The sequence below is a fragment of the Chiloscyllium plagiosum genome, unplaced genomic scaffold (assembly GCF_037043375.1).
Source record: "Chiloscyllium plagiosum isolate Xiang-an unplaced genomic scaffold, Cpla_swu_hap1 HiC_scaffold_20, whole genome shotgun sequence".
Classification (NCBI taxonomy): Eukaryota; Metazoa; Chordata; class Chondrichthyes; order Orectolobiformes; family Hemiscylliidae; genus Chiloscyllium; species Chiloscyllium plagiosum.
In genome coordinates, this window is record NW_028270158.1 from 39,497,199 (window position 1) to 39,514,609 (window position 17,411).

Below are 17,411 nucleotides of genomic sequence, written 5' to 3' on the forward strand. Positions count from 1 at the left end.
GCAGGGGTGCCAAAATGTCTGTGAAAGAGCCTAGTTTAACAATGGCAGGGGAGTGGCCCGTTCTCCCAGTTCAGGCTTTTTCTAGTTTATTTTGGTTGTAACGGTGAGAAGCTACTGCAATCCAGAGAAAGGTTCCAAGCTTCAGCAGATAATTTTCGACTGGCTTCTCTCTCTGAAACCTCTCCTGGCGTAAGAAGCTGTATTTGAATTTACCTTTTGCCAAGGGATATGTTTATGGGATGTTACAAGAATTGGAACAGGTCCTTCGCTAAGTATTGAGTCGATTGAGTTTTCAAATAGTTGTTATTCTAAAATCTATTTTCTTTTGTTTGTGCTTCAAATGTAGTGTTTAAATAAATTCTGTTTTGCTTAAAACCAAGCAGTTTGACCAGATGCATCACACTTGGAGTATCCACTTCACATCTGCCTTTAAAATAAGAAAGTTAGCCTCTGGGCTACCTTCTTAACATATTTGGAGGGAATCTGGCCTGGTCTATAGCAATGGGAACGGTGGATTTTGGCAAAGCAGTAAGTCAAAATTGTTGACTACATTCATAACACAATTTGGATGAACTTGTTTCAATTGTCTACCTTTCAGCATTTTTGTTACACACAATTTTAAGGCTTCCTGAAAGCAAATGAGATACTATTTGTCACATGGATAATATCTTGTTTACTGTCAGACAAAAGAAAAGAGCATTACCACAAAATCAGACAGGGTTTAAGAGCAATACATTCGATGAGAAGTGTCAAATTTCAAAAAGAAAGTCATGTTTTTGGGACACACAACCTAGGAGTAAAGTATCACAGTGGATCCCAAAAAGAGATGGCCAACAAGTGAATTTCTGTAATGGAAATGTGTGAACAATGTACAGTGTGTCTTAAGAATGGTGAATCAACTGGGAAAGTCTACTCCTAACCATGCCAGTCTCACTCAATCCATAGAAGAACTTTTGAAGAAAGACCAACAATAGTACTGGAATCAGAACAGACTACAACATTTCAGAAGATTTCTGTTTTCTCAAATACATTGACTATACATAAGCCGTAATTATTTACCATAATAGCTGTGAATGCATCATAAATGGAACTAGGTTGAGTTCTCATTTGATGCAGAATGTTGGTCTTGGGTTGACCATATACTTTGCATCAAGACCACTAACATATTCTGAACAGAAGTATGTCACAATTGAAAACATTGATTGTTTCTAGATTATAGATTTTCTCATAGGGTTGAGATTCCAGGTTGAAACAGAGCATAAGCCACTACTTATATTACCAGGATGAAATGAAATTGCAAAAATACCACTACAAATACCAAGATTTAGACACATGTTAATGAGACCCAACAATGTGACTATCTATGTCCCAGGCAACAGGCAGATTATGGCTTAAGCATTCTTCAGAGCAACTTAAAATAGTCTAAAATAATGAGTCTAAAATAAATACTTAATCTTCATTGAATAGGAGCTATCATACTACTGCAGTTATCAATACATTACCAGATATCAGGGGGAAGCTCAGAGAAATTTGTGCAGCTCAGAAAACAGATGACAAGTGCACAAAGAATCAAGAACTCTATTTTGGAATGGTGGTCCAAATATTGTCCAGCAAATCAAGTTCTGAAGAAGTGTCATGAACAGAAAGCAACATTTAATAGTGTAGAAGATCTATTGGCATGCAACCACCAACTGATTATACTGATGTCTATGATTGAAGAAATCCTAAAACAACTTCATGGTAGATATGAGGAAGTCACAAAATGCAGAGCTTGAGCTCAACAGTCCATACAGTGGCCAGGCATTGTGGAACAAATGGAAATTTTATCTCATTGTGTTACACATTTGCCATCAAAAGTTAAATGCCAACAGAGCCGTTAATGTCCTCAAAGTTTCCATAAAAGCCTTGGGAGCAGCTAGCATTAGATTTATTCAGCCTCAGAATAGTGGTTGACTATTAGTCATTTAGTCCTGGTAGACCACTATTCTAGATGGATCGAATTTTCAATAATTCATATAACTACAGCAGAGTCAACAGTTAGAGCACTAAAATGTGTTTTTTCAACATAGAGTTTCCCATAGGAAACTGTTTTAGAGTACAGACCTCAATTTTGAATAAGGAATTCAGGAAATTCACCATAGAGGCAGGTATCAATCAAGTGTCAAGTTTTTTATTTAATCCTGAATCAAATGTAGAAAAAAGGACAGTGAAAACCAGAAATCACTAATATCTAAGAATGGAGATTAGGAATTAGTATTTTTCAGCTGCAGATCAATTCCAGTTAATAAAGAATACTCATTGACAGAACTACACATGGGGAGAAGATTAAAATCAGAAATACCATTACTGAAGTGCAGTCTCAGGGTGAGCATACATATCAGGACCATGAGAAGGTAAAGAAGCAGAAAAACAACACTGAAGTGATAGAAGTACATTTCAACAAGCAGAGCAAAACCACATTGATGAAGGAGCAGCGGTCAGAAAGCTAGTGCTTCCAAATAAATCTGTTGGACTATAACCTGGTGTTGTGTGATTTTTAACTTTGTTCACCCCTGTCCAACACTGGCACCTCCAAATCTTATCTGATTATGTTATTCTGGCATCAGCAGAGCAGAGTAGAAGACATGATTGGACCAGAGAGAAGCATGTAATGGAGCAGGAATAAGACACTATACCAGAAAGCTATATTCAGTAGCACGTATATATACAAGTGTAAATAAAAAAACAAAGGGAGCAAGCTTTACTCTGGGATAAGGAATAACTCGGGATGCTAGCAACCAAAAATAGTAGCAGTCTTGCTAAAGTAAAGCAGAATGGGTGTAGATACCCAACATCCAGAAAAACAAGTGATAGCAAAGTGTCAATAATTATAGCATTCAGGGCAGTTTTAGCATCGGTAAGATACAAAGTAAACTTGCATCAAAAGATCTCAGGGAAGGTACAACATAGATTGGATACAGGTTAGAACTTTTGCTACCATGTCCCATTCAATTAATTCCAGGGTAGGTACAGCACAGGACAGTTACAAAGCAAGGTGTTCTGATATTTCAACCACAACTTCAGAACACCATCTGCTTCAAGATGATAGTTCTTCAGTTTCCCACAACAACCTTTATATGATCAGCAGATCCGAAATGTTGATTTCAGTGCTGGCTCTTCTTTTCATTAAATCTGTATTTTAAACTCATTAACTTGCCATACAATTGGTCATTCTTATCACTACACCTGTTAATTGTCATCAAAGTTTGTTGGAAATAATAAATAAAATTAGATACTTTACAGTGTAGCACAACCCCTTGACTGTAGACCTTCACACTTTGCCTAAATGTATATGTGAAGGGTGAAAAAGACACTGTAAATGCATTGACTTGAATTTCTCTGAGCAATAGGTATTTTATCACTTTGTGCAAAAACACTGGCATTCTGGCCCTGGAATAGATTCAGTTTAAGCTTGAACTGTTTAATGCAATTGTAAATAAATGAGTACCATGCTGTGAACTAGCTATTATGGGAGCGTGAAAGCCAGTATTGTGGATATAGTGGGAGTGACAGCAAGTCAGCAGGAATCCAATTCCTTAAATGCATGTGACACTTGTGAAATTCCACTACAAAACATATTTACTGTGAGCCACTTTTATACCTGCTCCAGTGAAATGCCAATCTGATTCACCAGTTCTGAAATGGCTACCCTGAGTTCTCGCTGGAAGAGGATCTGGGAGCATCTTTCATTTGGATCTGTTAGATTGGTCTCATCCAAAGCTGAAAGGTTCTGGAGCCACTCCCATTCATCTCTAAAGGCAGAGATATATGAAATATACTCAATAAAACAATTACTTGAAAGTAAAATACACCAATATTAACACATATGTTAAGGCTGTCACACAAAGAAGAAAGAAGAACATAAGCAACTATAGCACAAAAAAGCTGTTTACCAAATAGATTTTTTTCCATATTTCCCATATACACTGTACCTTATCATGGACTTTACTACACATATTTAAATGCTTTCTATACATCATGTGTCATGTATCCATTTAAAATTCCCATAAATTATATTCTATGTTTATATTGTCTTTAACACAACCATTTAATCTTCCTCATGGAAGTTCTTACTCCTAAAAGCAAAGCAAACAAAATCTGGAATAATTATCCATCATAATGGTTCCAAAATGATGCGATAATTACGTTACCTGGGTCAAACGATTCATATAACATCAACAGACTCAGATATAAATTGGACAAATGTAAGGAAAAAAACAAGTAGCGAACAGAGGAAATTGAATGTAATTAAAATGTAAAGAGCTGGAGAAAATTAAAGCAAATTGCCATAACTAAAAGACAGAATTTCAAAAAATGTCAAAAGGAATCACAGCCCATTTGTGATCTTTTCCAAAGCAGAAGAGGTAATGGATTACAATGTGTCAGATAATGTGGCTGTGCGAGCAAGTACACGAGGTGGTCATGGCCAATCAGGTTTTACTGGCTGATCAGCTTTGATGAAGACTTGAAACGCTGGCTTGCTCTCTCTTCATGGATGCTGCTTGACCTGCTGCATATCTTATTTACTGTAACTGAGATGCTGTATAAGAATAACTCTGCAGCATTATGGTTGGCCAGGCCTTTTTGTGTTATGTATGAGAAATGTAGCCCTCATTTCATTATTTAGGGACAATATCTCAATGTTCAAGAACCCCAAGGGACTCCACACTAGAAATTTCAATGTGAATTGACCAGTAAGGCAGAACCATACACATTATGCTCACTTCCTAAACAAGGCTTTGAATTTGTCTCTTTTAAGGCTACATGATAGATTTTAAGGAAGGATCAAAGTATTTCTTCAACTATGTCATACATTATTGTTTGGAGTATGCTTCATGTATACAGGAATTTGGCACCAGTAAGAACATGTCATACACAGGGAATATAATGGAAGATATTATCATAGGTCCAACAGGTTGCGCATGAGGCGAGGGGAGTGTATTACACATCAGACAGAATTATCTTGAGGTACTGGGCATCTTGTGAGACACCTGTACTGCCTCTTCCAGGGAAAGCTAGCCAGGATACATGCCAAGCAGGTAATGGCAGCACCACTGGTGGGCTTTCCACTGGAATCAAAACCAAAGGGACAGAGATACTGCTGAGTGAGACCTGCAGGCACTCAGCGCTCACAGCTCTTGCACTCAGCAGTACCTCAGAACAGGCTTTGGCTACAACTGGAATAGCATCCTCAGAGTCTCAGGATCATGAAGAACAGTGATGCCTGGAGTGGAATTTTCATGTTCGGGGTATAGGGGTGGTGGGGAGGACATGGGGTTTGGAAGTAACGGTAGGAAGATGAAAGATGTCCAGTTCTTTGATAAGATACTACTTTTGATTGTGGAACCACCACCATCTGAGGTGACAAAATTCCATCAGGATAGCAGGTGACATGCACTTAGATGATGTCAGGTAGATCTGCAGCTGGGTTAGTACGAGCAGTGACAAACTGAGGCCCCTTAATTGCTCCTTAGAGGCCTAAATAAATAGCAGAGCAGGAAGATCAACCTTGAGGTTTCCTGTCCAGAATTTAATTCTGGCAGTAATGTAAGGGCACAGAGAGTTTAAGCACTCCCCAGCTTAATTAAGTGCAAGCCTTCTAGCTCACAATCGGGAGTAGATGATTGGGGAAAGTTTGTCACATTGGGGTAAGCTTCTCGCTAATACATTTTAGGTGGAATATCTCATATGTTGGGAAAATGCATCATATATTGGGGAGGGGCAGTTGGTGGAACTTGAGAGTGTGGTGCTGGAAAAGCACAGCATGTCTGGCAGCATCCAAGGAGCATAAGCTCTTCATCAGGAATGAGGCTTATGGGCCGGGGGTGCTGAGAGATAAATGGAAGGGCGGGGGGGTGGGGGTGGTGCTGGGACTAGGTAGCTGAGAATGCAATAGGTAGATGAAAGTGGGGCAGAAGGAATAGGTCAGAGAGGAGGGTGGAGCAGATAGATGGGAAAGATGACAGATAGGTCAAGAGATGGTGCCGTGTTGGAAGCTTGGGACTGGGATAAGGTGAATTGAAGAAATTGGTGAAATCCACATTAATCACGTGTGGTTTCAGGGTCCCAAGGCGGAAGATGAGGCGTTCTTCCTCCAGGCGTCCAGACCAATTCCACCATAGAAAATCCCAGATGGCCTCCTTTTTCAAAGACTGCAATTTCCCCTCTCACATGGTTAACGATGCCCTCCAGCGCATCTACTCCATTTCCCACACCTCCATCATTGAACCCCACCCCTCTCAACGCAACAAGGAAAGATCCCCCATTGGTCTTCACCTTCTATCCCACTAACCTCCATATACATTGCATCATCCTCTGTCACATCCACCACCTACAAACAGACCCCACCACCTACCTACCCCTATCATCCATATCAACATTTTGGAGAGAGCATTCCCTCTGCAACTCCCTTGTCTGATCCACATGCCCCACCAGCCCACACCCCACCCCTGGCACCTTCCCCGCCACTGCAAGAAGTGAAAATTCATGTCACACCTCCCTCCCCCCTCACCTCCGTCCAAAGCCCCAAAGAATCCTTCCACATCTGACAGAAATTTAACTGTACTTCCACAAATGTCATCGACTGTATCTGTTGCACCCGATGTGGTCTCCAGTACATCAGGGAGACAGAATGCCAACTTGTGGATTGTTTCAGAGAACATCTCTGGGACACCTGTACCAACCAACCCCACCGCCCTGTGGCTGAACACTTCAACTCCCCCTCCCACTCCATCAAGGACAGCAGTTCCTGGGCCTCCTCCATTGCCAAATCCTAACCACCCAATGCCTGGAGGAGGAATGCCTCATATTCTTCCTTGAGACCCTGCAACCACAGAGGATTAATGTGGATTTCACCAGTCTCATTTCCCCTCCCCCTACCTTATCCCAGTCCCAAGCCTTCAACCCTGCACCGCCCTCTTGGCCTGTCCATCGTCTTTTCCATCTATCTGCTCCAACCTCCTCTCTGACCTATCACCTTCTCCTCCACCTTCAACTACCTATTGCTTTCTCAGCTACCTTCCCCCAGTCCCACCCCCCTCCCATTTATCTGTCAGCACCCTCGGCCCATGCCCAAAACGTTGATTCTCTTGCTTCTCAGATGCTGCCTGACCTGCTGTGCTTTTCCAGCACCACACTCTCGACTCTGATCTCCAGCATCTGCAGTCCTCACTTTCTCCAGGTGGGGGGGGGAGGTATTTGTCACATGACATTCTCCTCTGCCACGTATGTGTTAGGAACCTGTAATTTTGTTCAGAATTTTAGATGTGCAATATTTCATTTTCTACCTGAAATTAGTCAATGGACAAATGAATCTAAAAAAATGTTTTAAGTTTTTGTTAAAATGCTGCAGTCAGATTTATTTTGCTTCGCTTACTTAAACAAGCATGTATGTGAAACATTTTTCCAAACATTTTCTTAGTCATTGTTCTGTGAAGCAATCAGCGTTAGACACTCTCTGATGATTAATATATGTGCCTAGTCTCTGCATGTCAGTGAAACAGCCAGCCGACAAAGACTTCTCAGTAAAGTGCAGTCCATTCCACACTGACCTTTGCATACACGATTTCCAGCAGGGATCACTGAATAATTATCAGTAACTGGCACTCTAGCTGATTTCCCTTTTCCCAGCCAGAGACACTGTGAGCCATTGTGGCATCTCAACTGTTGCCCAAATGAGATCATCTAACTCAACACAGACTGTGAATTAAACCTGGCATCGATGGAGTGTATGGCTCAAAACTGCACATGGGAGATTTATATGCAGTACTTTTAAATCAATGTTACAGGGTATTTTCTCACAGTTCAATTAATTATCAACCTATTTGTGTTGTTTCCCTCTGTTACCTGGAAACATTGTGATTGTTTCTTATCTTGATATGACACAGGACATTGGGTAGCTTCTGAGGGACAAGGACATGGATCTGATCAACTGAGCTGCAGAGCTTTAGGTAACCAAGATAAAGTCCTGGAGAAAGGGCTTGATTACTTCTCCTATGATAGGCCAGCTTTTCCTGAAGAGGAAAAAAAGAGAGAATGAGTGTAGCAGATCGTCTATAATAATCTTAATCATGAAAATACAATAATCTCAATAATATTTTTCATGATTAAAGGCTGTACCATTAAACTGGGTCAATTGGTTCCTCTTTGGTGTAACCAGAGATGTAGAAGCTCATTAACCAATCAAGAAAACGGCATATGCTATGAAATAAAATGCCTATACCTTTACAACTGTGGTACATATAATGCTGAGCATGTGGATTCACATCTCTAGAGACAAGCAGATTAGTATTCAATATCAGAAACTTTGAGTAATTAGTCAGGTCTTTAAAGAGATTAGTGAAAACACAAAATGAAACTGCTCCTCATATAGTATCTTCTGGCAACAAGAATGCTCCTATGAATGCCTAAAATTTCTGTTTGTTCTCTCAGTACATTTTGACCTTTAAAATGAATAGGTTGGCTTCCATATTTAAACAGCTGAGAAAGAATCTGAGATGAATGCATTGAACATTTAGACACAAATTCTATTATGTAATCCTTGTTCAATCCACTATTCTGTGTGTATCCTTTGTGCAACTTACTTTAATTATTCACATTCATTCCAACCTGTGTTTATCTAATTCCAGCATCTGTCTCTCTGACTCCAAACTTGTGTGTTTTATCCTGAATGTAGCACACTCCAGTCCTTAACTCATCCTGCGCATATCTCACCCCAGGCTTTGCATATCCGGCCTGTGTCTTATCCTCTGTTTAGCCCACTACAACCTATGTACACACCATCCTCCTCCAAGCTTGTCACCATCGTCAAGCAGGGTGGAACTGAGCTCACAAGATTCATAGAAACATAGGAACTCACATGGTTTATAGGAACATACATATACAAGTTAGGAGCAGTCTATTCAACCTGTCGAGTCTGCTGCACTATTCCATTAAATCATAACGATTGATCTACTCAATGTCCCTTGGTGTCATACCCCCTTTGTACATGTCCAATGTTTGAATGAACAAGGCCTTCTAGGTTTGGAGAATTACTAAAATTCACTACCCCAAGTGAAGAAATTTCTCCTCTTCCCTTAGTGTGCCATCCCTTATTCTGAGATGATGTCCCCTGTTTCTGGACTCAACAGCCATGGAAAACATTCTACTTATATCCAACATGTTACTCTCTCAGCAGTTTGTAAGTCTCAATGAGGTTACATCTCATTCTTCAAAACTGCAGAGTACAGATCCAGTTTCCTCAATCTCGCCTCCTAAATGATCCCACCATTTCAGGGATTAGTCTGGTGAACCTACACTTCATTCTATCTATGGCAAGTGCATTCTTTCTTAGTTAAGGAAACCAAAACTGTACACAATACTCTAGATGTAGTCTCTACAATTGCAGCATGACATATTTAGTCTCGTACTTAAATCTCCTTTAGATAAAGACTAACATACAACTTTACAGCTTTCCTAATTACTTGCTCACCCACATGCTAGCATTTAGGGACTTGACACTTTCCAACTTTTCACCATTCATGAAATGCTGTGCCTTTCATGGACAATTTCACACCTATTCACATTATTTCCATCTGCCATGATCTTGCTCATTTATGTAGCCTGTCCAATTTCTCATGAAGCTTCTTAGCATCCTCTTCACAACAAACATTTCCACCCAATGGATGCTAGTTAACATTCATATTGTTCATTCGCAAACTTGTAAATAATACATTTGGTCTCTGCATCCAAATTATATGTTAGGATTATGCTCAGCTGTAGTCCCACCACTGACCCTTGGGATACCCCATTAGTAATGGCTTCCCATTCTGAGGGTGAACTGTTTTTATTCCTTTGTTCTTTGTTAACCAATTATCATGTGTTGGAAGTATGGTAACCTCTACTGAAACGCTGAATCACATGTAGTCTAATTTTAGATTAGATTAGATTCCCTACAGTGTGGAAACAGACCCTTCAGCTCAACCAGTCCACACTAATCCTCCGAAGAGTAACCTACCCAGATCCATTTCCCTCTGACTAATGCACCTAACACTATGGGCAATTTAGTATGGCCAATCACCTGCCCTGCACATCTTTGAACTGTGGGAGGAAATTGGAGCACTCAGAGGAAACCCAAGCAGACATGGGGAGAATGTGCAAACTCCACACAGACAGTTGCCCGAGGCTGGAATTGAACCTGGAACCCTGGTGCTGTGAGGCAGCAGTGCTAACCACTGAGCCACCATGCCACCCAATGGAGCACTTCACCCAATGTCGGGCGCAAACTCACGACCCTGAGACAAAGAGTCTCATGCTCAACTGACTGAGCTAGCCGGTTTTGTTTACAACATCCAGTATGGGACCTTATCGAAAGCCTCTGAAAATCCAAATGTGTCACATTCACTGGTTCTCCTTTATCTTTGCTACTTTCTAGTCTGCAGGAATCTTTCTAGACTCTGTAGAATTTTAAGAGACAACCACCAAGGCATCCATTATCTACAGTATATAGCCACTTCCTTCAAAACTCTGGGATGTAGGAATTTATTAACCTTCAATCCAATTCAACTTCCTTTGAGTGCTACCTCTTCAAGAATACCAATTTATTTTAGTTCCTTATTTTCATAAGTCTTTTGGTTCCCTAGTATTTCTGGGAGATTATCATGCCTTTGTGAAGTCAGTCACAAAATAATTGTTTAGTTTTTCTAACATTTCCCTATTCTTCACTATAAATTATTATGTCTCCACCTATAACTCTCATTTGTCCTTGCTAATCTTTTCTTACTCACATACCTAAAGAAGATTTTATGGCCTGTTTTTACTAGGCCCATGACAGAGCACTAATGAGAAGGACTGTAAAGTTGAACACTTTTTCCTTATTTTTCTACCTTTATATTGTGTGTTTTGGTTTATTTTCCTGTATTTTAAGATGACACCGGAGAGTGGCAATACTCTACAACATTTTTCCCGATATTTTGTAACAAAATACATGTGACAATAAATAAATAAAATAAAATCACTAGTTGGCATTCATATTTGCATTTCATTCCCTTGATCCTCCATTGCTGTTTTCTAAATTACTTTCAGTTGTTTCAAAGCTTAATACATTTTACAGCAGCCTTATACTACTTCCTTTGATCTAATGCAATGTTTTACTTCTATTGTTAGCCATGGCTGATTCACTTTTTCTTATTCTTTTTAATCTTATTGCAGACCAGGTAAGACTTATTTAAATACCAACTATTACCTATTTGTTGCAAAATCTTTTAGTGCATTTTCCTAATTCACTATAGCTAACATGCTCCCCATACTTTTACAGTTTGCTTTGTTCAGCATTGTGACCCAAATTTCAGAATGATTAATATCACTTTAAGTTTATACAATCATAGCCAGAGAATCACTTAGAATGGTTTATTTTCTGCTCCCATTTCATTACCACTTGTGTTGTCCAAGAATCTAACTTTGACTATCCACCCCTTTCTCCTCTTCTCCCCCATTTCTCATCGACATGTTGCCCTTGTATTCCTGATATTAATCATCCAAAAGAAGTGTCAGTTTTCACAAGTACACTTGGAATATTAGCTCTATTTGATCACAATTTGTTTTGACTCCTCTATTATCCAGCACTTGAACGACAGAAACTTCCTCCACTGGGCAAAAATAAGTCTTTTTTTATCCCGATAGAAAGTCTGTTTCCGAGTCACCAATTCCATTGCTCTCCATTGTCTGAAGCAGAACTAAACTGTTCACAATGCAAGTGTTGTGTTTGATTTTGGGATGAGTTTATGATCAAATATTAGGCCATCAACAAAACCGTCTATTTCCACATATGTGACATGGCTCATCTCTGATCTGTCTCAACTTAATCATCACCCATGTCTCTGTGTCTCTAGAATTCACTAATTCTAATGCGTTCCTGGCTGGTCACCCATTTTCAATTAACTTAAGATCATATAAACTTTTGCTGCCTACATTCAAACTCACCTATTATTCATATGGCCAAACACATACATCGGGTCCTAGTTTGCAAATTATTTTATCTCAAAATTCTCTTTTCTAAATTCCTCTACTACCTGGTCCTCCTTCTCTCTGTAACTGGCTCCAGCCCTACAACCTTTCTGAAACCTCTGTGCTCTTCTAGTTTGCCTTCTTGAACATCTAAATTTTAGACATTCCACCATAGGCATTTGTACTTTCAGCTGTCAAGGTCCAAAGCTTAGGAATTCTTTTCCTTAATCTCACTGCCTCTCTACCTCAGTTTTTAAGGAGTCCTTAAAAAAGGAAACAATCTCCTTGGATAACCTTTGGTCATCTCTTCTAATACTTTATGTAGCTATATGTCACATTTAACTTAATAACACTCCTATGAAGCTCATTAGGCAAGTATTATTACTATGTTAAAATGTTAAATAAATACAAGCTCTTATAATGCTTCTGTAAAAAGAATATGCACAAAGAAGAGAGACAACAGAGAGTAAGAGGAAAGATAGTAACATAGCAATTAGAGTAACTATATATGTTATTGCATGGAGTGTGATGATTAAAGCTGAATAGCTGCAAGCACTGGCTTAATAAAGGGCTGAATTGGGTATTAATTGTTCCAAGTTTTAAGGTCTTCATGAAAGTTAGGGAAGGAAATAAAAGAGGGATGATAGTACTGGTTAAAGAGAATATTACACTGCAGGAGAGTGATCATGCCTTGGAGGGGCCAAGGACAAACTCTATTTGTCTAGAGCTAAGAAACACAACAAGTATCATCGTTAGGTTTATTCTCTGATCACCAAATAAAGGGAAAGATATAGAGAATACATTTTCAAGTAAATTACAGGGAAGTACGAAGTCTAGGGTGTAGTTATAATGAGGGACCTTTAATATCCAAAAATAGCATGGATAATAACAGCATTAAGTCCAGAGAAGGAAAAGAGTTCAGCATAACGTTCTACATCAGTATGTTTCCAGTCCAATGAGGAACAAGGCATCTCTGGATCTGTTTCTGAGGAATGAATAGGACAAATGAATCAAAAATCAGTCGGGGATCATCAGGGACAGTGTTAAAAGAGTTAATGATACAACTCCAATATGACTGATCTTTGGAAATCCAAAGAAGTGTCATTGGACTTTAAAGGTAAATTCTGTTTCTCTCTTCACAGATGTTGTCAGGTCTGCTGCTTTTGTCCACTACATTTCATTTTTATTTCCAATCTTCAGCATCTGCAGTACTTTACAAAGGAACAGAGAAACATGGGAAAAAGGAGCAGGAGTGAACTATTCAACTCTTTGAACCTGCTCTCCAATCAGTATGGTTTTGTTCAATCATCCAAATAGGCCTGTTCCTGCTTTTTCCTCATATCCTTTGATCTCTTTAGCCCTAAGTGCTATCTGTAACTTGAAATCATACCGTGCTTTAGCTTTGACTACTTCCTGTGGTAGTGTTTCCATGGCTCATCACTCTATAGCCGAAGAAATTTGCTTTCATTTAATTAGAATCAGAGTCTGACAGGCAAAACTGTAATTGAGAAATGGGCTGCTTTTAAGGATGTGACTGTTTTGGTACAATCAAGGTTCATAACTATGAGATGAAGATTTCCGAAAAATAAAAATCAAAGCTCACTGAATGGTGAAAGAGTTAAAATTAAGCCAAAGCTAAAAAACAATGTGTATCACAGATTTCAGATTTATAATATGCATAAGAATGATGCTAGATAAAGGAGGGGAAGTGAAAAACTAAATAAGAGCAACAGAGAGATAGCATGAGAAGACACAGAGCTGACAAAATAAGGGAATCTAAACATCTTCTATAAGAAAAGATAGTCAAGTAGTGATAAAAAAGATTAAAAACTAAAAGCATCTGCATTTATCAAGGAAAAATATTTTGTCAAAAAGACTTTGAAAGAGAATGCAGTTGGGAGACTGGCTGGAGCTAAAATTGATGTAAATGAAATATGAGAGTTCCTAGCTATAGTGACATGAATCACTAGGACAGGATCAGATATATCCAAGGATACTAGGGAAATAAGGATAGAAGTTGCAGAAAAATTTGCCATATCCTTCAATCCTCCTTAGATATATGGGTGGTGATAGAAACCTGAAGAATCATAAATGTTACAAAGTTTTGAAATTTTATTATGTTGCCAATCTTTGATTTAATACTTGAGACTTTCATTTGAAAAAAAAATTTAAATACAACAGTAGAATGTAGTTTTGAGATTTGTAGCTTAGGTTGAGTTTCAGATTGTAAGTCTGCTCACTGAGCTGGAAGGTTTGTATGCAGACGTTTCATCACCATGCTAGGTAACATCATCAGTGAGCCTCAGGTGAAGCTGGTGCTATGTCCCACTTTCTGTTTATGTGTCTTGGTCTCTTAAGGTGGGTAATATCATTTCCGGTTCTTTTTGTCAGAGGTTAGTAAATGGGGTTCAAATTGATGTGTTTATTGATGGAAGTCCCATTTGAAAGCCAGGCCTCTAGGCAATCCCTTCCATGTCCCTGTTTAACCTGTCCTAAGATGAATGTGTTGTCCCAGTCAAAGTGGTGTCCTTCTTCATCTGTATGTAACGATACTAGTGATAATGGGTCACGTCTTTTGGTGGCTAGTTGATGTTCATACATCCCAGTGGCTAGTTTTCTGCATGTCCATCCGATGTAGTATTTATTACATTCCTTGCATGGTATTTTGCAAATAACATTTGTTGGTGGTATAGGGTCCTTTTAGAGAATGCCTACAACATCATCAACAATGTCTTTACTGGCATAAAACTAACAAAAGAGGAGAAGAGCAACAACAGACAACCCTTCCTAGTTGCCACTCTGGTCCTTTTTTTAGAACAGTTATTAGAAACTTCAGAGTCTAGAGTGTGGTGCTTTAAAAGCAGGTCATGCAGCATTTGAGGAACAGGAGAATCAACATTTTGTGCATAAGCTCTTCATCAGGAATGAGGCTAATGGAGAAGTTCAGACCAGCGTCTAAAGGAAAACAACACACAGAGACCACATACTCAACTACAGAAGCAATCATCCCAACACCCACAAACGGAGCTGCATCAGGACATTATTTAAACAGGTCACAACACACTGTGGCAACCAGGAATTACGAGCAGCAGAAGAAAAATACATATACAGTGTATTCAAGAAGAATGGGCACCTGGTAAATACAGTCCGCCGATTCCTAAACAACAAACTCAAACAAGCAGATACACCGCGCCGAGAAACTCTATTCCCAATACCAAACAAATACATCTCTGAAATGACTACCAGACTACTTCGATCCCTTGGCATCATGGTAGCCCACAACAGACTTAAACAGAGGCTGATGAACCTAAAGGACCCTATACTAACAACCAGCAAAACAAATAGCATTTACAAAATACCATGCAAGGACTGTAACAAACACTACATCAGACGGACAGGCAGAAAACTAGCCACCAGGATACACAAACACCAACTAGCCAACAAAAGACATGACCCACTATCCTGACATATAGATGAAGAAGGACACCACTTTGACTGGGACAACACATCCATCCTAGGACAGGCTAAACAGAGACATGCATGGGAATTCCTAGAGGCCTGGCAATCAAACTGGAACTCCATCAATAAACACATCAATTTGGACCCCATTTACCAATCTCTAAGAAAAAGGACCAGAAATGATATCACCCATCTTATGAGAACAAGACATAAATAGAAAGAAGGACATAACACCAGTGCTTCACCGGAGGCTCACTGATGATGTTACCTAGCATGGTGATGAAACATCTGAAAACAAACCTTCCAGCTCAGCGTGCAAACTTACAGCCGGAACAGTAGATTGTACTTTAAAATCACTGTAGAGTTCACCTGAACTACAAGAATAGTCAACTTTCTGACATTGGTTAAGAAGAGACATAACTGAGCAGTTCCCTATGAAACCTGACATTGATTGAACTATCTGAGGAAAAAAAAACATAGGGCATAAGTAACAATCATCTCAACCTCAAGAATTGCCATTATGTAAAAGGATGCTAAAGACTCCTATTTATTTCAACAGAATCTTGAAAGCTTCAGAACAGGAGGGTCAGTGTCAGCTTAGATTAAAAAAAGGACAGAAAATAACACATTTTGGTAAATGATTATTTTTCAGTCTTATAGCAGTGTACTCCAGGGATCTGTGCTCAGTGCACTGCTTTTGAAAGATGACTTGGAATTGGAACATGGAGTAAAAGTTCAAAACTTGACAACAATTTTGAGTAGTAGCCAACAGTGAGAATGGGTCAAATCTTAAGTTTTATTTGGAGAAGACCCAGTTGTGTCAAGTTTTGGTGGGAATTTTGCCTTGAGGATCATGAGTTTTCTTGCTGCAAGTTACCAAACTTGCCTCAGTCATTGCCTGTCCCACCCATATGGTGTTCCTCTTGTCCTAATTGACCTATGACTATATGATCCCCACCTTACCACCTGTAATTCCCAGAACAGGAACAATAGCATTGGTTTTGCATCAAATGGAGTACTGTTTTCCTTTCAGCATGCAATGGAGAGGGGGTAGAAAGGATGCGTGAAAATAGTTTCAGGGTGAGAGATTCTGTATGTGGATTGATTGAAGAAGATATAACAATTCTACTTCCAAGAAGAGAAGGTTGAAAGAAACATGGCAGAGATATTTGAAATCAGGAGAGATCTGAACAGAATAAGTAGAGGCAAACTTTGGATCAACAGAAGGATCACAATAGAGGGAACAATTATCAAAAGTTGCTGGCAAAGAACCAATGCAATGTAAGGAAAACCTTTTATGCAGCAATTGGTTGGGATCTGGAATGCACTTACTTAGTGTGTGCCAGATGCAGATTCAATTATAGCTTTCAAAAAGGAATTAGATAATTATTTAGATATAACATTATTACATGGATACAAGTGGGATAAAGAGTTGTTCAACAGAGTGCTGTCACAGACATGACAAGCCAAATGGCCTCCTTCAGCAGTGATCCTTGAAAGCTGCTGTATAAATACAAATTGTGCTTGTTGTATAACTTGTCCCAGCCTGTTTATCTGCTTTGTGGCAGTTCTATAAAGCTGGATCTGGTCTTAGAGGTGGTGCAAGGGTAAAACCATAGAAATATTTAACTTTTATGATTTGTATGATAAATTTAATGCATTGTGAGACTAAGGGTCAGTGTAAATCAGTCAGAACAGAACTAATAGATGACAGGGTCTACCAGTAGGATAGTAAATAGACAACAATGTTAAACTGCTGAAAATTAAATTCAGAAAAATCTACACACAAAAAAAAGTGTGAAAATACACAATGAGGACTGGAAGTAAATTTAACTGAGACTTTAAAGGAATAGAGATAGCTACATGGAATGAAATGTTGCCAGTCAATATGCAGATGAGGTAGGAAATTAAAGATGCAGCGGTGTTGTTGA

General features: G+C 39.2%; 1 protein-coding gene across 13 annotated transcripts in view; it reads right to left on the bottom strand.

Moving 5' to 3' along the window:
* LOC122560664 (ankyrin repeat and fibronectin type-III domain-containing protein 1-like) overlaps positions 1-17,411 on the bottom strand; it is a 931,085-nt gene that overhangs the window by 52,142 nt on the left and 861,532 nt on the right. For all 13 annotated transcript variants that reach the window (XR_015760575.1, XM_087997831.1, XM_087997829.1 and 10 more), the window contains 2 exons: positions 7,885-8,051; positions 3,641-3,791 (listed from right to left, as the gene is read on the bottom strand). Coding sequence is in view for 12 of the 13 variants with exons in the window: in XM_087997831.1 (XP_087853957.1) it covers positions 3,641-3,791; positions 7,885-8,051 (318 nt within the window). In the remaining variant the exon portion in view is untranslated. The remainder of the gene's footprint in view (positions 1-3,640; positions 3,792-7,884; positions 8,052-17,411) is intronic.